The 26290-nt window shown below is 31.7% G+C and overlaps 1 protein-coding gene across 1 annotated transcript; it reads right to left on the reverse strand.

The window, feature by feature from the left end:
- Positions 1-10214: 10214 nt before the first annotated feature.
- Positions 10215-25597, reverse strand: LOC149903361 (putative polypeptide N-acetylgalactosaminyltransferase 9). The gene is made up of 9 exons (XM_090108915.1): positions 25405-25597; positions 24997-25080; positions 23855-24005; positions 23267-23433; positions 22801-22965; positions 22006-22463; positions 21575-21757; positions 19375-19534; positions 10215-10243 (listed from the first exon to the last, which is right to left on the reverse strand). Exons 1-9 carry the CDS (start codon positions 25595-25597, stop codon positions 10215-10217), a joined length of 1590 nt encoding a protein of 529 aa, XP_089965041.1.
- Between the last annotated feature and the right edge of the window lie 693 nt (positions 25598-26290).

The raw sequence follows: 26290 nt of genomic DNA on the forward strand, positions 1-26290 counted from the left end.
TAATGTGGATATGTGAAAATGAAACGCACAGCTATGTAACCACTATGATTACAGGAATGTACCGCAGTGCACCATTTTAGCACATCACGGTCAAATGAGCCGTGATTGGTGACAGATCTGACTTCTTTTCGGGGGTTGATGGACGCAGCTGTCACATGAACATTGTGATGCTAACTATTCCTACCTGAATACATAAGATTGAAAGATAGTGGTATATCCTAATGTTTAAGTAATCATTATTAATACATCAATTGTTTTATTTGTTTATTGTATTTTAATTGTATTGTAATTATTAATACATCTAATAATAGACAGTCGACTCGTCATGATGACTCGTGCTTAAACTTCATATATTTTCTATATATTATATAAAACTCAAAGATGACTGATATAGTGATCTATAAACGCACAGCCCAAACCACTGGACGTATCGGGCTGAAATTTGGTATGCAGGTAGATGTCATAACATAGGCGTCCCCTAAGAAAGGATTTTAGAAAATTCATCCCCTAAAGGGGTAAAATAGGGGATAAACTTATACCATGAAAATTTTTCTTTTTCACGCAAGCGAAGCTGCGGGCAACAGCTAGTATTAGATATAACCTATGTGACTTAGAAGTAGTATAGCTTCCCACTAGTATAATAAAGTTTAAAGTATAAAGAAGGAAAAAAATATTTGTGTACTATTATGTCGCTATAAATCGCTTAAGCATTATAAGTTTCAGCAAAAAATCAAATGTTTCGTTACAATATAAGAGTAGACGTCCTGTGATAAAAATCTACTTGTATCAGATGATTCAATATTATAGTGGAGTCTTAGACCAGATTCCGTTTTCCCGATTCTCCTTTACCTGAAAATTACACAAATCAAATAAGGAAATCATATAATTTGCAATCTTGGTAGCGCACTGACATTTTACGGCTAGTTTTTTAAAGTTTTTCAGAGATAATTCCGCTGAGATTTTCCATTGCTAAAATGTCGTCGTCACTTGGTTGTAAAATTACTTTACTTTTTTATGTATGTTTAATTGTTTAATAGTCGCTTCTATTTAAAACGTCAAGTGGACAGAAAATTAATCAAATCCTATTGACACTGAGAAATCTAATCAGCCATTTGCTTTTAAAAATGTTCCACGCGGTCTTTAAAATAAATGAGAAATATAATTGCTTCATGCTCTTAATTCGCTTTCCAACAATTTGAAAAATATAAAGTTGTGGAGTTATAAAAATATTTAAGAATGAATTTTATGATTTAAAACAAAATTCCTAATAATTGTCACATTGTATTTTTAAGCAACTTCTTTCCAATATTATTTTAAAGTATTAAGTTCAGATCCTAACAGAGAACCTTAAAAACATATCCAAAATGATCCTTTTATTAACTAAGAAAAACAAATCAGTAGGTAGGTACCATAGAAATCTAAATAACAAGACACTAGAAGTCGTAAGCGTGCGTGACCTTGTCGCCACTCAGGTGATTTGCACATCACCAGTGCATTCGTCACTGTTCAGTTGCTCTGGAGACGTATGAGTGTATACATGGTGTGTTTCAGCAATTCCCATTGCGGAAATTCTTCCACAAGTTGTAATTATACTTATAAAGGAATAATATTTCATCGGAAAATATTTTTTTTTTAGAAATAATGCCGTTTTTCCTTAAAATTATAGAATATTTACAAGTATTACGAGTGTCACCATAGTAATCGAAATAACAATGAATGACACAGTCGACCATTCTTATTATCACGTTTGTTCGTATTGGAGCAAAAAGTCTCATATACTTAGGGATGTTATTCTAAAATAAACCGTAAATTCGTGCGTTAGGATACATATTCAAAAGCTTTATTTAATAGTTAAGTTAGTTTTCACTAAAATCAAGCTGTCCAATAAAAGGCATAGTTTACTTGTGTGTACTGTTTAGCTTTCGGTTTGAATGTGTTGATTTTGGCGACAGCGGTTTTCATACGAATTATGACATTAAAGCACTTCTATGTGTCTTGTTATTTAGATTTCTATGGTAGGTACCTAATTACCTATAATTCTTCATATTCTTTGTTGTGAAAGTAAATATACCGTACTTATTACGTCTGATAATATGTGTCACATTTAATAACACCTCCTCTGCGAAATTTTTATTCTAAACCAAATACGAATATGGTTTGCAATCTCTTCCCACGTCGGTTCCTTTATTAAACACGAATCGATAACGGAATAATTTATTTCTACCTTCGCAAATTAAATATTTCTTTTGCGAGGAGTTATTTAAATTAGAAAATGTCTTGGAGATGATTTCAATAATTTGATTTGTACCATTTAAAAGCAAATTAGTATGAATTTTAGATACAATAAATATGCTTTCAATATAATTATTATAAATAAATAATTTTTTTTTCTATTCTACAATTATACCGTGCTTATTAAAGAACACAGAAAAATTATTTCGAGAGTATGGGTTACCTAATGTAGACACTAGACGTATTTTTTGCATTTTATTGACTAGGATAGTTGTTATAATGATCATCACAATCATTCAGCTTTATTTGCGATTCAAATCTTTTTTGTTTAGTTGTTAATTGGTGTATAAAAATACGCAGTATTTTCTAACTCAAAATAAACTTTTAAAAGACAGACTAAATTTATAATTGCCTTTTAACAAGGATAAATCACTGTTATTAGAAATAGGAACTTATTAATATAATAGACTTCATTGTATATTTAAATGTCACAAAAGTCACGAAATATTCTCATATGTGGGAGTCAAGTGAATTTTAATATACTCGTATACTGGCTGGAGACTGGAGTACAATATTTTTCCCTGTCACATTGCTTTTTGGTCGATCTTAGATTCATACGTGATCCACATTGTAATACTGTTTAAGATTTATCTTGCTCAACGACTTGGACAGAATGTGTTATATTAGTATTACATTTTTATCAAAGGATGTGTTTCTTAGAAAATATACGTAACAACCACTTCAGCTCGAATAAGCCACTTTGAGTCAAACTTATCTGTCTCTCACATGTTTTCATATTAATGTTTATATTGTATTCCTTTTTTCTCGTCTTTATTCTATTATTTATCACAAGTAAATAAAAATAATCAGGGACTCATTTCATGCTTTTTATATTTGGCATCATATACCTACATCGTTTATAGATGACATCTATTTTGGTTAAAATTAATTTAGGATTTTTTTAATTCTGTTACGATTATGGCATCAATATATTATTATGATTCTTCACGATTTTGTAATTATTATTATCTATGGGTGAAAGAAAACAAGGAATGACCTTGTTTTTTTCACAAAAAAATTGAGGGTAGAATGAAAATAAAACACGTGTCATGTCTATAGTTCACTCTGATTGTCAAACTTTAAGCCGCTGCGCCTCATCGACGATTCAGATCTCAGAGTAGGTGAATTATACGTTCTCCAAATTAAATTATAAATATACATGCTGTTTTTCAAAATAACGGAGTGAAATTTATTCAAATCATGAAAAGTTATTAAGTAGGTAAGTACCTAATTATTCTGAACATATACCACAACTTTGGGAGGATATCGTCATAATATGTCGTGTCCAGGTCAGTGCCATTAAATGTATGTTTTATATTTATAAATATGAGCTAAAGCATATTATTCCTTTAAACAGATTAAACTAAAGTAATGCACCTAAACCAGTTCTTAAATCCAACCGTATTTACTCTCAAGTACTACTTAAAGTAATATATATACAAATGGCTTAAAAATCCACTCAGCAACCACACTAGCTTCCGTGCTCGTATTACCCATGATTTCTTATATAGAGAGAAACTTTTAAAAAGCCACCAGAAGGTTAATTCCCAAAGGGCGTAACGCCTACAAAACTTTTCCATTTAACTTTGTCCTACTCGTCAGTCGTCAAACCTCGGTTAGGTGGAGTTTGCGAAATTGTGAGCAGTGTAGACTGTCTAATGACTATTTCGGCTAATTTACTGTGGCAAGGGTTTTTATTGACTTGGAGATTTATTTTACGCGTGTGCGTAAACGGCTGGGCTAAGTACGGTTGAATGTACTGTAATGTTACTTACGTAAGTAATGTGTGACGTTAATGTACTCTGGATGATACAAGTTATTTTAGTGTGTTGTAAGTTGTCGGACTGAAGTTATATTCATTAAGCTTGATGAAGTATAAAGTATATACCCTCAGTCTGTTTGCGTTTGTTAAAGGTTGATACTATCTCATTCTTAAACACCTAGTTTAGTAGTTTACTAGCGGTCCGCCCCGGCTTCGCCCGTGGTACATATTTACGTTTTCTCTACATAAAAACCATCCTCGTACTTCAAGGAATATAATAAAAAAAGAATTATCGAAATCGGTTCAGCCGTTCTCGAGTTATGCGCTTACCAACACATTTTGCGATTCATTTTTATATATAAGATTATGTAGTTTTCTTACCCTACAGTCTCAGTTACCTACTTCGTGATTCCGTCGTTATGGAAAAAACTTCATCGGCTGCAATACTGCTAATGTTAGGTACGCACTTGAACTTCTTTTAGCCCATACGACTAAGAAAAAAACAGTTACAAATCTTTAAAATATTTTCAAAATGCGTGTCTTTTGTTGAACACAAATTACACTTACACAGAAAAGCTTATCAAATAATAGAACACTATATTTCCCAGCTTATTCGTTTGTCCTACATATTTTCTGCTAGCTCACTTGAAACCTGCGACCGTTTTCACCGAATCATTTAAATAGAACCAGATAAGACTTGAATTAGCTCGCAATATAATCATACCGGCTATTTAATAACCCTCGTCCACACAGAACAGAGGATAAAACAAATTCTAACTCACAACACTACAACCATTTGTTATCTTAACCCTTAGAGACGCAACGGTAAATAACGTTAATATTACATTATTCCCAACTTTCCATATACAATTTATCATTACAAATGACGCGGCAGGGATGGGATCAGACGAGACCAGTCGCTGTTCATCATTTATCATATAAAACATAACGATTCATTGAGCTGTAATAAATAACGACTATTTATGCGTGATTTTTTTCCGGCGTATTTTGGCCGGCTTTTAACAACCGATAATTTTGTGGGACGCGACGGGAGAATTATGGAAACTGTATGACGAACATTTTTATTGAAGCATTTAATAGTTAAGCCATATCATCAAGTATGAGTATAATATTATATCAATGTATCGATCTTAATCTATTTCGCTTCCCATTCTTTACTTTACGTTGGTATTTTATCTTCTTTCTCTTATATATAAAAATGAATCGCAAAATGTGTTGGTAAGCGCATAACTCGAGAACGGCTGAACCGATTTCGATAATTCTTTTTTTATTATATTCCTTGAAGTACGAGGATGGTTCTTATGTAGAGAAAACGTAAATATGTACCACGGGCGAAGCCGGGGCGGACCACTAGTTTTATTATAAATAGTTCTTACAATTTTTTCATCACGTCTAAACAAATATATTTTATACTTTTCCAAATGTCTGCTTTGTTACGCCTAACCAATCAGTTAAAAGCTCAAATTTCATAGTTCTAAAAAATATTTCCAACGTACCATTAAATTGTTTTAGCACGAATATAAAACACGAAAGCCCACTAGGCCGTTAAGTCTCAAAATCACAATAACTAGTAAAATAAAAATATTTTATTGTACATCAGGCGGCTATTCTCATAAAAATAGCACCGTCCGAAATATATTTATTCGAGATACGTTGTATTTCGACGCACAAAACCTGTAAATCAAAGTAACGAAGCTATTTGTACTTCGACATTTGGGTATTTTTCCTCTTATCAAGGCTATTTCTTTTCATGCTTGTGTAAATAATGATGTGATTTTTCACCTCGGGACACGTTTATGTGTGAACCAGAAACACTATTTATTCATTGTTGTGTCTTTAAGAAGATCTATGACCTATAACAACATTCTAATCGGCATATTTATGAGTACCAACTTTTCTTACTTTGTTTCCTTGGCAAAAAGTGCCTTTGTTTTTAGAAGATTTACGTACATATAAACATATAGAGGTACCTACTTTCCCAATCATCATATTAGTAGAGATATCCATGTCATAATTTATATCTTAACGATTAGTGTTCAGCATTCAAGAGAAAGTCCAATAAAAACGGAGCTAATCATCTGAATTTGCATTCATGAATTCGATTAAGAGAATAATAATATGAGGAATTTATCATTTTATAAAACCTAGTATAGACAATCTGGATGAAAAGCAAGAATACGGAAATATATTGTATTCCTACCTAATGACGTGGAATAATTTATTCCTGCCACATGAAAAGATTTTCAAGCTAGTATGAAATGCATTCTTTATTGAATATTCTTCTATATTCTCGAATTACTTCACATCGGAATTAAACAAAAATGTTCGGGATTTATATAAATGAAAAATAAACTTACAATGTTCGGAAATACAACACAAGAACGCAAGGTATAATTAAACAAAATCCGAATTTATTTTACGCTAACGCTGCGTAAAATCCTGAGTATCTATAAAACTTTCATCTAAAAATTTGTTCTTTTAAAGAAATTTAATTTTCAGTTATATAAATAATTCACTAACTTTAAACCGTCATTTTCCTCCCACCACACCAAGTTCCCTGCACAAAAACAATATTATAGTATTCTCGATGTGCCTATTGCCTAATTAGACTAATATTGTGAAACTGAGTAATATTATCTGTTTAATAAACTCGGGTGCTGCGAAGTTAAGACACCTCTTTTATATGTTCTGTGGTTAAGACGATGATGAGACGATTTAGACTACCATTTTAATGATGCCCATAATATTATCTAGACTCTAGAGGTACCTTTTAAAAGACCTACTTAAATTATAGATATCAATTTCCTTACATAGATGAATAATTAATTCTCTATAATATTTCTCATATTTTAATTATAATAGTTGATACTTGGTATACTAATAATACGATACTGATAACTGCACTAAATTAAGGTTCCCAATGTCCAAAATAGAGACATTTTTTATATATCTATTTTTTATCAAACACAATTTAACAATTTTTTTCAATATCGCATGAACCGTCGCCAGTTGTTACATGATAAATTAATCGTGTCAATGCATCGATAGGTTTCATGTGAAATACGACACCAAGGGTTACTGCGTAGTGCACACGTTTTGAGATTAAAATAGAATTTTTGTTGTTACCAAAACTTTTACCGGTTTACTTTTAGGGTTCCGTACCCAAAGGCAAAACGGAACTATATTACTGAGACTTCGCTGTCTTGCTGTCTATCTGTCCGTCTGTAAGCAGTATCTCAAGAAATTCTCAGAAATGACGTGTACTGTTACCTCTATAATAATTAATAATCAAAAAATGAGCAATGGTTGGCGCGGCATAATTATATTGCATGGATGAACATTTTTTGCAGAACTTACGGAACCCTGTGTAGAGAGTCTGAATCGCACTTGTTCGGTTTTATTCCCATTGATGTATCGATGGACAACGGTTGCAGGCATTTGTTTTGGTATAAAAATACAAAGTGGCTATCAACACGTAATATTTTTACGTCAAAATGGGTTGCCGTTGTTATTGTTTAATTTGAAAACGTGCAAGCGAGCAATATACGAGTAGATAAACAAGATTTATGCGTATTTTTTTATATGTTTTACATGTATTTATGTGTATGTATGGATGATGGTAACACAGTTTTGTTTTTAACATTGTCTTTGTACCCTTTTCGCCTTTACGCCTTACGTTGCTTAGGTACCTAAAATATACAAATAATATTATTCTCTCATCATATTTTTCATTCAATTCATTCTTATGGTTATCATACACGAAAAAATATAATAGGCTGTTTAATTACGTGACTTCAGATATTTACATTATATTATCTACTAAAATAATCTCTTCCAATTTAAAAACCCGGGATGAACTTAATACTAGAAAACCATAGTTCCCGAATGCATTAATATACTCTACTAGACAAGACTTCTTCAAAGGTATTCATCAGAAACCATACAATCACTCGAAACAGTAAATTTTTAAACAGTATTCCGAACAAGCTCCCTTGAAGGGACGTAGTCATTAAAGCTTACAATACACCATCTGCTTATAGAGGGGTCTTCAATGATCTTTTATGTTGTACCTAGGTGTCATAGAAGTCTATAAAAAGCCATAGGCAAGAAAAAACGTTTTACAAGAAGTAAAATTGTGTACCTCGTTCTTTAGAAACTTAAGTATGAAAACAATATATTTAAACAATCCCTATCTTTCGGAAATTATAATGTTTGATCGTACAAAGTAGGTTTTTGCTCGGCTTATGCTTAAAGATGCTTTCATTTACAGCTTTCATCTTCTATCATTTTGTAATGCAATCTTACTTGTGGTTAAAGTACAGGTCCATATATTTTTAGACAAACATTTCATTAGCTTCTTTAATTGCCAACATAATAAGTAAAAATGAACCAATAATAAATTAATATCGGTATTTACCTACATTATTATAGCCACAAAGTAAGTCATCAAAATGTGCGTTTTGTACACACATCAAAGTGAAGCAGATCAAAGATAAATTTCAATAGATTTAACATTGAAAGGAAGTCACTTGGTATCGGAATTATAATAAAGTCTACTTGTAACGGCATTAAAAGAACTCGACTCTCTGTGGGCTTGAGTACCGCATCCAACTTAAAAAATCAAACATATACATAAATGTTAGCACAGTTGTAATAATAATATAGGTAGAAATAAGTATTGGTAAAGGTTTGTTATGTTCAAATTTTAGTATAAAAAAAATGTAAATTTTTAGTGAAAATTTCATGTGTGTCAAACGATCTTGCATGTTGCAAAAATCTTGCAAAAATGTTTTTTTAAATATTCACTAAAATTTTCTTAAGTCAAACTGTATTTAACTGCTTTATAAGGTGTTTATTATCGATTAAACGTTCTCTACTCAACACGGGTGGATGCACAGTTAACTTCATGACTTCTGCCCCAATAAACACACTATATTTATTTACCATTGTTTTGTAAATGGTAATGAAATGACATTATGTCAAATATTGTCAATATCAGATGTCAACTGTCATTTAAGTGTTCCGTTTCATGTAGTTTTGCGATAACCTATATTATTTTGTATTTGCTGGGGGTGTAGAAAAAATAAGCGTTTTCTAAGACATAACTTATATTTTAATATTCATATATATATTAGTATACATATTATTATAGTATATATCTATCTGTCTATTGGTATTCATATAGTACGTATTTAGTATATTCATTATAAACTCAAAGCTATCGTGGTGTCAGTAAGTTGGTGTTTAAACTTTATAATTGATTTAAAATGGTTAACGACAATTCATCTAGTGACCTTAATTATATGTCTCTCTCTTCTGAAGATGATAATGATAGTGATGATAGTTTTCGCAGTTCTTCTTTTGTCCCTTTGAATAATTTCCTATCCTCTAGTCTCCCTCCCAACCTGAAAAGCTTCAATGTAATCCATATAAATGCCCAAAGTTTGCCTGCACACTATCCCGATTTTCTCACTTCTTTCGAGTCTATTAATGTCCATGCTATCCTAATTTCCGAGTCTTGGTTCAAACCCTGCCTTCCTTCTTCCAATTACTCACTTCCTGGCTTCCACTTGATAAGGAATGACCGCCTGGGGAGGGGTGGGGGAGGCGTCGCGATCTATCTACGGTCCCACCTACCGTTCAGTATTATTAGTATGTCGCCGCAACCCCCTCCCCCGGACGCGGCTGAACATCTTATTATTGAAGTTTCCTTAGCTCATAAAAAACTCCTCTTGGGTGTGTTTTATAGTCCTTCCCTTTCCATTAATTATTTCCACTCCTTCGAAACCATCCTTGAAAAACTTGTCCCTATCTATGAACATTCCATCCTTATGGGGGATTTTAACACTTGCCTCCTTAAAAACGACTCCCGAGCCAAGACTCTTCTTTCTATTACTGAATCCAATAACCTTCATCTTCTTTCCCTCAAACCTACTCACTCCCTTCCAAATTGCTCTCCTTCTCTCCTCGATTTAATGTTTGTTTCCTCTCCCAATCTGGTCTTGAAACATGGTCAGTGTGATGCTAGTGCATTCTCTCATCACGACCTAATTTTCCTGTCATACAGTATGCGGCCTCCTAAACCTAAACCCAAACTTGTGATGCGACGCAGTTTTGCTGGGATAGACACTGAGAGTCTTCACCGTGATGCTAGTAAGATTGACTGGTCTGTCATCCTTTCTGCCGATAATACTGACTCCAAAGTCGATTTATTTACTTCGCTTCTGACACAACTATACGACCAACACGCACCCCTCAAACCAGTCAAACTTAAGCATCTACCAGCTCCCTGGCTCACGGATGACCTCAAGTCACTGTTAATTTTAAAATCGAAAGCAAAAGCCAAATATAAAGCGAATAATAGTGACTTGAACAGGGAAAAGTATGTCAGGATTCGGAATCGTTGCAATACATGTTGTAGAGACGCACAACGACGCCATATTCACTCATCTGTCGAGAACGGCGACTCCAGTAAAATCTGGAAATTCTTAAAATCCATAGGAATTGGTAATAAAAGTAGTAACTCTCTTCCTGATAACTTAAATATAGAACTTTTAAATCAACATTTCACCGATTCTCCACCCACTTTAGATAATAATACAAAATTAAACACACTTTATAATCTTTCTTCTTTATCAATTCCTAATTTTCCACCGTTTCATCTGAGCCAATTCGCTGATGGAGATGTTAAGAAGAGCGTATTGTCAGTGTCGTCTAATGCAGTCGGTAGTGATGGCATCAGTCGTAACATGATCATCCCTATCCTTGACCTTATTATCCCAATCTTAACTCATATTTTAAACTGCTCCATTTCCTCGGGTTCTTTTCCTTCCGCCTGGAAAAGTGCTCAGGTTATTCCTTTACCAAAAAAGCCCAAACCCTCTTCCCACAGTGACTTCCGGCCAATTTCTATTTTACCTTTCCTCTCCAAAGTCCTTGAAAAATTAGTCCATCAACAACTCAGTAGTTTCCTTAATAGACATAATTTATTGAACCCTTTCCAATCCGGTTTCCGTCCTGGTCATGGGACGACTACTGCGCTCACCAAAATCACTGACGATATTAGACTCGGCATGGACAACAAGCAGCTCACAGTGCTCACGTTACTCGATTTCAGCAACGCCTTTAGCTCTGTAGACTTCGACTTACTGCTGGGTTTGCTACGCTCGCTTAACCTATCTCCATCTGCGTGTAATTGGTTCCATAGTTATTTACATGGACGCCGGCAGCGAATTTCGCTTGATGACATTTCCTCGTCTTGGCGCAATATCAATGCCGGCGTGCCACAAGGATGCGTCTTGTCACCTCTCCTTTTTGCAATTTTTATTAATACCTTAACTCAATCTTTAACTTCTCTCTACCACATGTATGCTGACGATGTCCAAATCTACACCCAAGCGACTCTGGAAGACTTGCCCAATGCAATCAGTAAGGTCAACAATGATTTGTCTACCATTGTAAACTGGAGCAGGAATTTTGGACTATTATTAAATCCAGCTAAAACACAGACAATCATCATTGGGAGTGCGTCATACGTGTCAAGGATTGATTGGGCGGCTCTTCCGGATGTTTTGTTGGACGGCATACAGATCGGTTACAGTACCCACGTTAAAAACTTGGGTATTTTAATGGATCAAACCCTGTCGTGGGATGTTCACCTGAAGGAGGTCAGCAGGAGGATGTTTGCTTCCGCTGGCTCACTTCGGCGCCTGCGCAACTTTCTGCCTATCCCTACAAAAATAATGCTAGCTCATTCCCTTCTCCTTTCCCATCTTGATTATGCAGATACCTCCTACCTTGACCTTTCCGAAGCCCAGTTGAGTCGACTTGAACGCCTTCAGAATTTTTGCATTCGCTTCATCTTTGGCTTGCGTAAGTTTGACCACGTGTCAGACTATCGCAAAAAACTCAACTGGCTTCCCATCCGCTTCCGTCGTAACTCCCACATCCTTCATCTTCTCTTCTCCGTCCTGTTTGATCCTAAAGCTCCTCACTATCTCAAAGATAAATTTGATTACTTTACCTCTCCTTTCCCTCGCCCTTCCAAAACTTTACTTTTGCGTGTCCCTGTCACGAACACCAAATTTTATGGTCATTCCTTTGCTGTTCGTGCTGCCAAACTCTGGAATGAACTTCCACTAGAAGTACGTCAAGCGCAATCCTTAAGGAGTTTTAAACACCTTCTTAAGTCACACTATCTTTCTCTTGCTTAGCTTCTTCCTCTATTTCCTTACTGTTACCTTATTTTCTTCTTTGTTATATACCTACTACTATATTATATTTGTTCTTTATGATATACTTATTAAATATTTATAATTATTATGCTTTCTCTTGCTATTTACTACTATATAGTTGTTGTATATGATATTATACATATATTTATAATATATATTGAATATTTATAATTATATTTTTCTTTTTTCCTAAAGCCTTATTTTTTGCTCACCCACCTCCTTTTAACGTCTCTCCTTACTAATTACATACGGTGGCCTGGAAGAGATCGCTACTTAGCGATAAGGCCACCGTTTGTACACATTTTTTCCTATCAGCTGTACTTTGTGTGTCTCTATGTCTTTTGTGTGTGCAATAAATAATTAAATAAATAAATAAATATATTTATTTGATCAATTGATTTTTAATATCTACGAAGTACGATATCAAATTTAAAATTAGAATTTAAAAATTTCGCTATGAACTATATTTTACAATATTATCATAACACTACCTAGTTATTTAAAGTAGTTTTTCTTTTCGGTTCTCGAAACTACAAATACATTTATTATTTTTAGAAGGCCAAATGAAGAAAAACATAATATTATTTACATCTTAAATTCCAAATACAAAAATGAGAGTAGAAAATCACTCATAATAATTAATAAGAATTTAATAACTGTCTTAAAATCTTTTAAAATTGTATCAATATATAACAGAAAATGCGAGGCAAATTACCTATTGAAAACTCAGAGCATTAAAAAATACACCAAGCGGGCTAATTAACGATGTCGAAAAACTTTCCACAATTTATTCTTCTTTTTGCGACGACCACTTGATAATAATTACCGAATGAAAGCTCTTAGAAGAAAAAATTCAGGTTATAGATTTTTAACGAAGGAAAAAATATATTTTGAAGTTTGATATACAAATAGCATAAAAACGAGTGTTTGGAGCAGTATGTTAAATAAATAACGCATTGGTAACATAGTGGTTAAATAATCTATACTAATATTATAAAGCTGAAGAGTTTGTTTGTTTGTTTCAACGCGCTAATCTCGGGAACTATTGGTCCGATTTGAAAAATTCTTTCAGTGTAATAGCTCATTTATCGAGGAAGGCTATAGGCTATATATGATCACGCTACGACCAACAGGAGTGGAGCCACGGGGGCGAAACCGCGCGGAGCAGCTAGTATTATATAATAGTGATTGAGCATGAATAATGATCTATTCTATCTATTCTCTGCAGCTCTGCGGTATTTATAGTAGTTTAAAATGGGAACTATATTTTCTATCACCAAAATTTATATTTGTCATCAAGTTGTATCACCTAATAAATAGATCTATCACGACGAAATATTTTCGTTCTCAGATAATCAAAAATTGTTCCCAGGTATGAATTATCAAATTAATGTTAATATATGTGTAAAATAAGAGATCGATAACCAATAAAATTATATTGCATTACATGAATATAAACTTCGTTCTTATAATAACAGTTTTGTTACTTAAATAATAGTTCTGTGCTCAGAATGGTAGATCTGTCACCAAATAAATCGATTATCAATCCCTGACTGCGACTCCTTTTTATTTGATATTTTGTCACCAATACAGTAGTAACATTTTATTTCGTTCAGATATTAAATTTATATATTCGTTACCAATTTAATACATCAATTTATAATTTTAATGAAAAAATGATCAAAGGGGCGGAGACAAATTGGCGCGCTTTAAAAATTGATTATTTTAACTTTAATTAAGTTAATTAATTTATCTACAATTATGTTAGCCATAAGCCAGCTATTAAACCAGAGCTGATTATTCAGTGGTTATTATTTTTAAGAATAAATATTGATTATTTTAACTTTAATTAAGTGGTTTATCTACAATAATGCTAGCCATAAGCCAGCTATTAAACCAGAGCTGATTATTCAGTGGATATTATTTTTAAGAATAAATATTGATTATTTTAACTTTAATTAAGTGTTTTATCTACTATTCTGCTAGCCATAAGCCAGTTATTTTAAACCAGCGCTGATTGTTCAGTGGTAATTATTTTAAACAATAAATATTGATTATTTTGACTTTAATTGTTTTATTTACTACTCTGCTAAAAATTTTATTTAAATATAATTTATACTACCAGTGGAAATTTAGAACCTTGGGAGTCTACTTAAGTAGCAGAATCTTTTGGTTGAAACGATGATTTTCTATTAACATAATATGATTTATTGGTGATCTCTTTAAATTAGTTTGCTTAAATACTTATGAGGACATACCTATTAAAATACATACAAAAACATTTATTTGGTACTAGACCTTATATCTCAGGATTTTAGGTGATTTATTGTGGAACTGATTTTGCATTGTTTGGTGACTACATTTTGGTGACAGATCTACTATTTTGAGGACAAACCCTATTATTTAAGAAACACAAAACTAATTAAATTGGTGATAGCTTAAATGATACCCGTTTAAAATACAGATAACACAAGCTTCTGCTTGTTAAAAAAACAAAAGATTTTTTTCTGGTAGGTATGTACTTCGGAGTAAATGTAATTTTCTACTATTCAATCATATTATAGAGTAATTAATTATATTAAAAATCCTACCAGTAAAATATCTAAGTTTGTCACTACAAATGTTAAAATCTAATCTATTCAATATTCATATTCTTTTAATATCTTACGCTATTTAACTTTATTTTACTTTCAATCTCAAAGGCAATTAATCCGAGTTCACCGTAAAAGCCGAGTCTTATAATTTAGTTAAAATTAATTACTAGATTCGAATTAATAACAGGAGTGCACGTTCTATGAAGTAAATTTAATGTTTTGAAATGGCGGCAAATGGATTGCACTTACTTTCCTTATTATATTTTATGCGATAGTGCTGATAATAAAATACGACTTGAAATACTTTTTATTATTTATTAAAATATTTTATGTCATCTTTGAAGTATTATGTAATAAGTTCAATTTTTCATTATTTCTTTCTTATATCGTTGCTATAAATTCTTAATTAATGTGGGTAGAATTAGACATATACATGTTCAAAAAAAAAATTTTCGGTTGGTAAATGATAAAGAAAATATTGTTTTTGCACTTCCATAATGTATGCTTTCATAATGAAGATAATATAATATTACTTACGTAATAAATGTGTCTAAAAAGAATTTTGTCGTACCTAAATTTATTTAATTTCCTATGCAAATGTTTGATAAAAACAATATTTATGTGTTACAAAAGATTAAAAACGGATATCACAAAGGTTTAAATGTTTTATTCGTGTGTAGGATGAAAACATCACTCTCAATAATTTATAACGAAATCAAAATACTGCAGTGTTATTTATTTCAAACGAAAATCGTCTAGTTTCATCGTAAATATCGAAAACCATAACATATTTGTCAAGTCCCACGCAATTTACGCATTCAATTTTTAATATTTTACAGGATTTTCGACTTTATTCCGTTTGTGTAGGGGTCATCGTGGTGTGTATGTGTAGGGGTCCAATTTTCGGAAGGCGATGCTAAGGCAATTTTTCTCATCCTCGCCAATATGTTCTGTGTGTGGTGAAATCCACCATACATCTTGTATGCGTCCCATTATGTAAATGTGTGCAAACTCTAAATAAGATTGTTTTTGGTGCTTGATTTATTTATCGATGCCGGAAACGTTCGTAGCGCATAATTTGTTCATACTTGGTCTTGCAAATTGAAAAGGAAGGTAAGTACCTAATAGAGACATAAAAAATTCTTTATATAGGAGTAACAAGGACAATAAAAAGTACAAAAATATATTTTAAAATATTTTTTACTATTCATACGAAGACGTAGGTATAGGATCAATGTTCATGTAAGCTCCAAGTACCAACCTATTAAAAACTTACATTAATTTCCTTACATTATTATTTAAATCATAATAAGTCACCACATAGTGTTATCTATTTATTTATTTTCGTTCGTTCGTTTCTTCATTCTTTAATTAATGAATAATTTACGTTGCAACTATGCAAACAGATAAATAGCAAAGTCCAGTCTGAACTGAATGCATCGCTTGAATACTCTACCTTGCGGTTATCAGAAATGCGATAGTCATCTCTTTCAATAAACGGAAAATATCTATTCATTCGAAAAATTACTGAGAGAAAATGGTAACTTTATCATAATAAGTAAATTGATATCTGTATATTATAAAAAAGCAAATCCATTTAAAGATTGATACTATATTTATTTATTGTACATGTATGAAACACAGTAATGCAATACAATTTATACTTCAGGGGTCGAATTTATGAAATTATATTAATGTTATTGCTAACTAGTTAAATCAGCCAATTTTAAGAAATCTAAACGTATAATAAGTGTGTGCCTGAGGACCTTTAGGAACTTCTTAGTAGGAATACCAACATGATCATAATTTAAGAGAAATTCCCTTTAATAAGAATCATGTACAAAATGTTAAATCCTTGGTTCCCTTTATCAATTTTAATATAGATTATATTAATTTACAAAGAATAGAAAAAATTCGATCACGAGGCGGGACTCGAACCCGCATCCTTTCGCGCCATTCCGGGGCGGATGCCTGACCAACTCAGCCACTCGTGAACACTCAATCGAAATTTTTTCTCGTGATCGAACTTTTTCTATTCTTTGTAAATTTATATTTATAAAGCATTTGAATGCCATAAAACCAAAAATATAAATTCAATAGATTATTGTATTTCCAAATTTTCATCATATGAATAAAATCTTGAACATACAGCAATGCGTTCCAATACTGGGTAGAGATATAGTATCAGATAATATTTGCAGTAAAATTGTATTCCGAGCTCGTTTTTTACCTTTATTACTCTAAGCATAAAATATTTCCCTCCTTTAGTCGGTCGTTATCTTAAAGCTATGAAGACGTCGATGTAGAATTTTATGGACACCTTGCAAATTGCATTCCTTTGCAGATTCTAATACTTTAAACGATGTGGCTCCTGGAAGACTTTTCAATAAAGAAAATTCTATTAAAACGTAAAAAATTAATCAAGTTGCGATCGTGTTTTGGAATTTTCCTTTTGATTTTTAACAATATTGCATTTATATTTCTCTTGATTCAAAATGTATCTTGTAGGAAATTTGATTAATTAGGGTATGCATGGAGTAAATTCGTATACAATTTTGTAAAAACAGTAGTAAGTAAAATGTAAATCTCATTTTTACTTGTTTATGTTACCTTTATACGAAGGTAGCTTATCTTAATCTTAAAAATACACTCATATAAAATTTATTCTGAATAACTGATCCTCCTTCACAAGTTCATCATAATAAAAATGTTTCTTTAACCCAAAAAGTTACACACATTTTAAGGATCATCTCAAGTTGAGATAAAACAAAAATTCTTCAAGATTCGTTTAACGTAATATTTTTTATGTTTCAATTAAATTAAGCCGAGGATTTTTGTTAAATTAATCGTATAATTTATTGTAAGAGATGTTTTACTTCTCGCATTTTCTTATTTTTGGCGATTTTAACGCTTTAGCAGAATTTCGCATCGTTTTGTATAATCCCAATTTATTGTTAAAACTGCCGTGGCTAAGCCTTATTTATTAATTAGACTAATTACTGTCGTAATTACCATTACCCTTATCTGTTGGTACAATTTTTGTTTGAAACACGTTAGATGGTCATTTCAAACTGAGGGTATAGCGACGTAAATTCCACAGATCCTACAGGACGCAGGGACTGGATATCAACAGCAGTTATTACTGTATTTATTGACAGAATTTCATATTAAAAACAAATTCAGAGCCTTCATAAACTTCGTTGACGTTCGCTTAAGGCAGAAGGGTGATTTTTATAATGCCGCAGCAGTAACTGCTGGAAGTAATATTAGAAATACTACAATGGAGACATATTTACCTTAATTTGGTGGTAGCATGGAAACACAGAAGGTGAATTAGAATCTTACTTTCCTTAAAAAAATATCCTTTCAATGTTAATTGGAGATGAACCCGGGACATCCGTGATTGAACAAGCTATTTGGTTTACCAGCCTAAGTCAATAAAATATATATATAATGTTAAAACACAAAATTTAATTACAATTTCCTAGAATTTTGTCAACATCCACAAACAAAGTAAAAATAAACCCAGAATAAAAGCTTCGGGGATCATTAAGTGTAATTGCCCCATGGGGTGTACTTCCAATTGAGGTCAAATCTTGATATTTGTTTCGGTCATAGTGTACGTTCCTTTGTTGTCTTGTACACTAAAAATGGACGTCTATTATTTGAAAAGTTTTGTTAGATAAAATATAAGATTTAATGAATGAATGAATGAAAAATTATTTATTGCAAATTAAATACAGGATTAGAAACTTAGAGTTATACAAGTAATAACATGTACAGATTGTCTTATTACTGTAAATGATATCTGCCAGATTAAATACTAGTAACACAAAATACTAAAGACTGAAAAGAGAAATAAGGATGGCATTTTTGGTTCAGGGAAATTACTTTATTAAGCTGTTCGTGATGCTCTTTGCTCATGTTTTTCCAGGAAAATATGACATTTTGAATGAAGATAAATAAATTTCATACAAAGCCTTTAGCGAGACCGCAATAATGTGGTCACAAGTGGACTGGCTTCCTGTGGTTTTGTACGAAAAACGGGACCGTTATGCTACGTTTAAACAAAAAATATTTCACCCATCTCAGAATAACCCATGTAAAGAGATTTATGTTTAAGATAAAGACCAAAGGAACCGTATCATATATTACGAAACATTAATAAAATGTATGAATGTAAATATGACAGCAAATAATGGAAGATACGTGTATTCAGTTAATATTTTTCGTTAGACAGTTTATAGACAGGAACATAATATACAGGCTGCTTAATTGAGGGCTAGGATAGGATATATTGAATTTAAATTGGTATGGATTTCTGAACATACATTTGGATTATTAGCATCTAAATAAAACAAAAACATATTGTTTATCAATATTTATATTTATATAATAAAAAAATACAAAACTGTATGATTAAATCAACAATATCAAGGTTATGTTGTATTTGATGGCTTATTAGTTGAACTTCGTAATTCAGGCAAAAGTCTTTGTTCCTTATAATTATCCATGGTCCATTCTTGATTTGTCAAATTGGCACATTTCTTCAACTCTAAATTGAAATTATTTTTACCAGTAACAATGATAGTAAGGCACAGTTTTGTTTGATTGTGTTTTATCGATTTTATCTGAAATTATAAGGAAATTCCGTAAATTAAAAAGCCCAGGAAATGAAATGTTTTCGGAGAATCATTTCAGTCCGTTGTAGTTTATTCTTCGAATGGAATCAAATAAATAAAAATATAGTGAACTATTAACCTATCGATTACTGAAGCGTGATTTTATTATTTTCACACGTGCATTATTTTCCGTATTTCTATTTCACAATTGTTATAATATTATTGTGAAATAACTATACTCAACCTTTTATTAATAATACAAATAATATTGCTCTAGTGAGTAATGAAAATATATTTAAACATTTTTTGTTTCCATAATAACTTGTGAAGTAGTGCTTCTATTTTAAAAAATAATAAGAATAATATTTGAAAGAGTACTACTCATACTCCTCTTTCAAATATAATGTAAAATTCGATTTTAATTCAAATTAAATACACATAACATCTACGACATGGGAAAATCTTACGGAAAACAAAATATTAAACGTTTAATATTGTAACTTAAAATTAATATCATAGGTACTGGAAGCTGCACTAAGGTTACATTTCCAAACAAATATATTGCTCTAGAGAAACAGTAAGAAGCTTTTAGTTTGTAAACTAATATATTATGTATTATTATGAAGTGAAAGTGCCTTGTGTTTTCCGTATGCAATTTTATTTATTAGTTCATATTTTGCATAAAATCTAAACAAAACTACATAATATTATATATACCTATCATTTAATTTCTTACCTTAGAATTATATAACCATACTTGGGAAAGCATTTTTTCATCACATAAAACCATGGTGATAAATCCAAATAAATAGTCTAAACACATATCATCATGTTCTATTCTCCCATATTTTGTATAAACCCAGAACTGAAATCAATATTATCAGATATAGAAAAGAAGAAGAAAAAAAGAGCGTGTGTGCTGAACACACGTGTCAGAAGTGAAACTTCTTTGGCAAGATACCAAAATCATCGCCTTACTCCACGACGTGACGGTATTGCCATGAAATTTTACACTCAACGCGCATAAAGAAGTTTCACTTGAAAAGTAAACTAAAATATTAAATTAATAATTTTTAATAAATATCCTTATTACTAAGTTATGTCATTGGTACACTGATGATTTCAATAAGTGTGTATGTTGAAAATTATAACCTGGTATAACTAAGAGAAACATTTGCTCAGAGATGCAAGAATGTGAGCAAATTTTTGGTATCAATAAAGTTATATTCTAAGGTTATTATGGAGCATTTTCGAATTCGTAGTAAAGAGCATTATAATCACAAAAATATAATAGTAACTCTACCAATTTTTGATTTCCTATTATGCATAAGCTTTCAAGTAATATGCTCAAAGTAAACACTGAAGTATCAAATCATTTTGCGTTATCTGTCAGCCATCGAAACATATCCATACTCACTTGATTCCCTCCTTCAAAGTGACACGGTTGTACACTCACAGCCCCTTGAATATTCAGAGTCGATGATATAACATCAAGACACGCAGGATATTCGCCCATATTGTAAATCTAAATCACACGAAGTGGTAATTCAAAGCTAACACCGCTAAATGTTTTATGAATGTAATAAAATACATTCTATTCGAAATCCTTGGAACCCATAAGATAGAACGTTCGTGGAAAATAGTATAATTTAAAATAAGTTAAATTAATGCTAAGAAATTGTATTGTAATTTCTATTCTTTATAAATTTATAATTGTATGTAGGTTTATTGCTTTGACTGAACAACGTTTTTAATAATAGCATACGGAGAAATGCAATTAATATCTGCCCTTTGTACTTTACCAAAGAAATAAGGTAGCTTTTAAAATGTTATAATATTTATCCGTATACCAATGAGTGTTGCATGTATCATTTTAGTTAAAAAAAAGATACCAACCAAAACATTTTCACCAGACGAGAAAATTCTATTAGTAAAACGGATGCGTAATGCATCGACTTAATATTTAATGTATATCTGCATCATGCAGTAAAAATGAAATCGCATCGGGCCATCAGTTGATTAAAATATAAAGTATTAATACTAACACACCTGCCCGTAAGCCACATTTTCATCGGGTAATTTCATGTCCGGGTATACATTATGCAAGTACCATTCAAAAGATTTACATTTCAATTTTTCTCGCAATTTCCTTCGCTTTGTTACATCACCGAAATTCTCTCTTATATCCCCGATCCTTTGATAATAGTATTTTGCATAATCATCTAGCCACACCTACGTGACAGAGAATGTAATTGTGAATGAGTAAGGTGAGGATTCGAATTATTTGCTGTTAAAATGGAATATAATAAAACTAAAGCAAAAAACGAGACGACAGTTAAAATAATTGACTGTTTTTTCGGGTTTAATTCGTGGTCATCCATGAATTATTTGTTAAGATTTAAGGTCTTCTCTCATACCTACTATCTTTAGATATAAAATATTTCTATCTTTATTTTTATATTTAGATAATTTATTCATACCTCAGCCAATCTAAGCGAATTCTTCATCAACGATTTTTTAACGTGCTTGTACGGAAACGATCTCCTGAAAACATGTCCTACATGCGAACATGGAACTATTTCCAAGGAACCACCACACATCCACGTTTTGAACGATAACTCTAAATTCTCCCCTCCCCAAATATCAAAATTAGAATCGTAATAGCCCAAATGTTTAAAAAACTGTTTATGTATCGCAAAAAGGCCTCCAGAGATCGTAGGCGTTTTTATTGGCGCAGCTTTTTCAGTACGAGTTTCTAGAATATTCTTTGGTATTGGCCTCCAAATGAATTTGAGATCCCATTCGAAGCCTCCTATTTGAAGATGTTCTGTTGTTTGTGGTATGTATTGGAATGTAGATACATCTATATGATCAACTACTGGGCTGACAACAGTTTTAGGATCCTTGTTTATCTGTTCTAATAGCGGTTCTAGCCAGCCTGAAACAAGCAAATACGTATTAGTTCTGGCTTTATAAAATGGTACATTAGTATTAGGTCAGGTGAAATAATAACTGAAAAAATATTCTCTTAAATATGTTTACTTATGTACATTGATTACTTATGTAGTCAGTGTTTCTATCATATCGCTGACCACTCATTTTGGGCGTAGAAAAATAAAGATATGTTAAATGTAACGAAACTCTTTTATAACGTTAAGCCCTTTTTCTGAAAAATGTTTTGAATTCAATTACTGGAAGAAAGTTGCTACTATTCATAAGTCTAGCCCAAATATTTACAAATTATTTCTTAAAACGTCCTATAACTGCCAACCTACCTTTAGTGCATTCACAATGACTGTCTAGGAAAACCACGACCGTCCCCGATGCGTACTTAGCTCCCATAATTCGGGCTCTAATCAATCCTTTTCTATGGATCGCTCTTATTAACACCACTTTTGGTTTCGTCCGCACGTAGTTTTCTAGATCTTCGTTCAAATGCCCTAAAGAACGATTATTATATTAAAGATACATTATTTATCAATTTATTATACAGGTATCAACCAAATGTATTAACCAAAATATAATGTTAATAATTTACTATTAGTGACTATGACACAGCATAAAAAAAATATAGAAGCACAATTATATCTATTAACGCCAGTAACAATAGAAAGACTGAAACTCAATAATTGCTTCATCAAGTCAACTTTTTCAAAGAAACTACAAAAAATTCAATCATTTATACGCGACTAAATCAAATTAGAATTCATCAAAGGTAACAGATTTGGAGAGCCCACTTACGCATAGATGAGAAATCGTCAATAAGAATTATTTCTTTCAACAGATCGGGCGGTGACCTATGAAGTACTGATTCAATGGTTCGCAGAAGCACCGACCACGCCTCGTTATAAAAACAAATTACTACAGAGACCTCAGGCAAATTCTTGGAATAATTTCTATGTTTACACCTGGAATAAAGATTCGGAAAATTGGCAAATTGGTTAGGGACGTTGCGGGAAAAATATAAAAGGGTCTAAACCTTTTGTATTGAATGAGAATAATTTTCCTTGTAAATGTTTATTTACCCTGATACAAAAATGGAAAACAATTTCATAATTGAATATTTCCGTATTCGATCGGTTTAAATCGAAAAAATATTAAGCTAAATGATATAATATAATTATATGCATCAAAGCGATCAGCAAAGCTGTTAGGTAAGCATCAGCTCAGAAATTTAAATAAAGATAACATTATAATATTATATTTCTGAAACTCTGCTCTTCTGATTCTTTCACTTAACTGCAGCGATGATTTGATGAAATTTAAAATAAAAATAAATTCAAAATTCATATCAATTTTACCCCTTAACTAAACTATAATAAATATTACCATTCATCCCTATAATCTGGAAGGGTGCGATTAACAGGTATGAGATCACTAACGAATTGGTTGAAGCAATGGTTACGCCAGCCTTTTTTCATAAGAACTTTAATGGGACCCTTTATTTCATCATCTAGTTCTACGGCAGTTCCATTCATACCTAGAAAAATAGAAACGAATTGTATTAGAACATGGCCTTTAGACTATTTTAGAAGATATCAACAAAATATTTTTTTTCTATATCGGCTTTTCCGAAGATCATAGGTATGGAATCAGAAAAAAAAATTGTACATTAATTATTGGTTTTGCTTATCCCTCTTTCGTCAACGTAATTAATAAATGTTTTCTTTGGATTTTATTTGATAGTTTTAAGATTTTAAATGTTTTAGTGCAATCTATTTAGCTACCCTACCTAGCATAAAATATTATTGAAAGTAGTTTGATTAATGTTATTAATTATCACAAACCGTCTTCTTACATAAAATTCCTAAATAATGATTAATTAAAAGTTATAACACACTATCACTTTTGTTATTAAATTGACATCGGTTTCCTAGCGCACAATTATTTCATGTAAATAAACATACGGAACCGTTTACTCTATCTAGGCAAATAGCATTCAACCCGGTCGAAGCTCAGGGGTTACTTTGCTTAATAACTTCCATATTATAATTTGTCAATACTAGGAATCAGTCAATCCACCTGAGATACAGTTTCCACCAGTTCCGGTCACGTGTTCATATCGTTTATTATTCGATGCGTAAAATTCTATATTATATACAGGGTAATATTCAATGGAGTCTTGTTTAGATACTTAAATTATCGATACACTTATTTTAGTTTTACTTTTTTAAATCATGATAAAATATATGAATAAAAAACTCTTTATTTATTTCACACTATACCCTATCTCTTTGTCAAATTACAACTAAATCTATTCAGAACTGCTCTACGAATCTACTCTTAAAATTATAACAGAATCTATTCGTAGTTAAAACTAGAAAGAAACAAACATTTACGTCATAACTAAAATTCCTGCAAAGTACAGGGTGTACAAAAATACGTTTTAATTTTATACAAACATCAAAAACAAAACACTAGTTACTGCAGTCTTGTAAAGTAGCACTCTGTATAATCTAATGAGCTCTTACCTAGTGGAAATTCCGTATTTTTCACTGCTGAAAGTTTATCTTGTAGTGAGAGGTTACGGCCCGCTGACCCGACGAGCTTCCATGCTGGAATAATTTTTCCAATTAAATATTAATGTTATAAAATAAATATTGTAAATGAACTAATTATTATTGTAATTAAACTATATTTTAAAACGATAAAATACTAAAAATAACATAAGAAGATTAAGAAATCTCAGAATTATGGATGTAAATCATAAACACTACAAAATATTATCATTATAATGTTTGAGTAAATGACTATATTTTTGGACTTACAGCAATATTAAATAGTCCTTGTCTGTACTTTGAATTACCTACCATCAAAATAATTAAAATATTACCTTTAAAGTATCTACACAAATATTACCAGTAATAAAAATAACTTACTTGCAATCGGATCTGTATACTGATTCATTCCGCCATATTCTCTTCTGAATTCCCTTAACGCGTGCTCATATAAAACCATATTATCAACATTGAATATATCACGTCTTTGTAATTCCCTAAACACAGTCAGTAGACTCACAGCAGATACTACAACAAGCACGAGTAGTATTTTTAAAGCTTGTTTTAACGTCATTTCGCTACTAATTAATATAACATAGTGCTTGTAAAACTCTGAATGATACTTTACATCACTCTTGCACCACTTTAATATGGTACACTTATTCTGGTTACGTAAATTTTTAAATATAACTCAGCTCTTTAATAATTTTACCTTTTTTCATACTTGTAATATGTTACATCATGATGTTCGTAATATGAATTGATGGAATTTTAATGAAGTGTATATCTACAGTTAAAATTTCTTGAATATATAAAATTTAAAACCTGAAAAACAGATAAAAAGGCTTCACATGTGTCGGATTTTATAGTGGTATATGTAAGTATTGTTTTCTGCCCACGCCAACGCCGAACAAATATTATTATGTGGGGTTTTCTGCCGATCATAGATCTAACGATATGTTACCATGCTGAATTGGCCTATCTTTCAGCTTAGCACACAAAAAAAATCAAGCATCTACCGCAATAAGTCACGTCACTATCAATAAAAATCTCATCGTACTCGGCAATAGGTGAAAATTAAAAAAAAAATGTCATAACTCCGAAAATATGAAAAATCGCATAACATACATGGGGGTGATTCGGATAGCCCTCTAGGTCCTCTACCTCCTGGCTTCAGTATATCCATACTTCTTGGGACACCCTGTATAGAGTCACCGATAGTATCCATAAAACTGTATTCCACTTAACATAGAACCTATTGCTAATC

This window comes from Colias eurytheme, chromosome 13 (genome assembly GCF_061535395.1).
Source record: "Colias eurytheme isolate Ceu_HAF_F1 chromosome 13, ilColEury1 Martin Lab GWU primary, whole genome shotgun sequence".
Taxonomy (NCBI): domain Eukaryota; kingdom Metazoa; phylum Arthropoda; class Insecta; order Lepidoptera; family Pieridae; genus Colias; species Colias eurytheme.

Bases quoted from the DNA above. Each gene is read 5' to 3' on its own strand.
- LOC149903361 (XM_090108915.1), bottom strand. From the start codon at position 25,597: ATGACGTTAAAACAAGCTTTAAAAATACTACTCGTGCTTGTTGTAGTA. The intron at 25,081-25,404 runs GTAAGTTATTTT...AAATTATTCCAG, and splicing joins GTATACAGATCCGATTGCAA to CATGGAAGCTCGTCGGGTCA. The intron at 22,966-23,266 runs GTAAGTGGGCTC...ATCGTTCTTTAG, and splicing joins TGACGATTTCTCATCTATGC to GGCATTTGAACGAAGATCTA.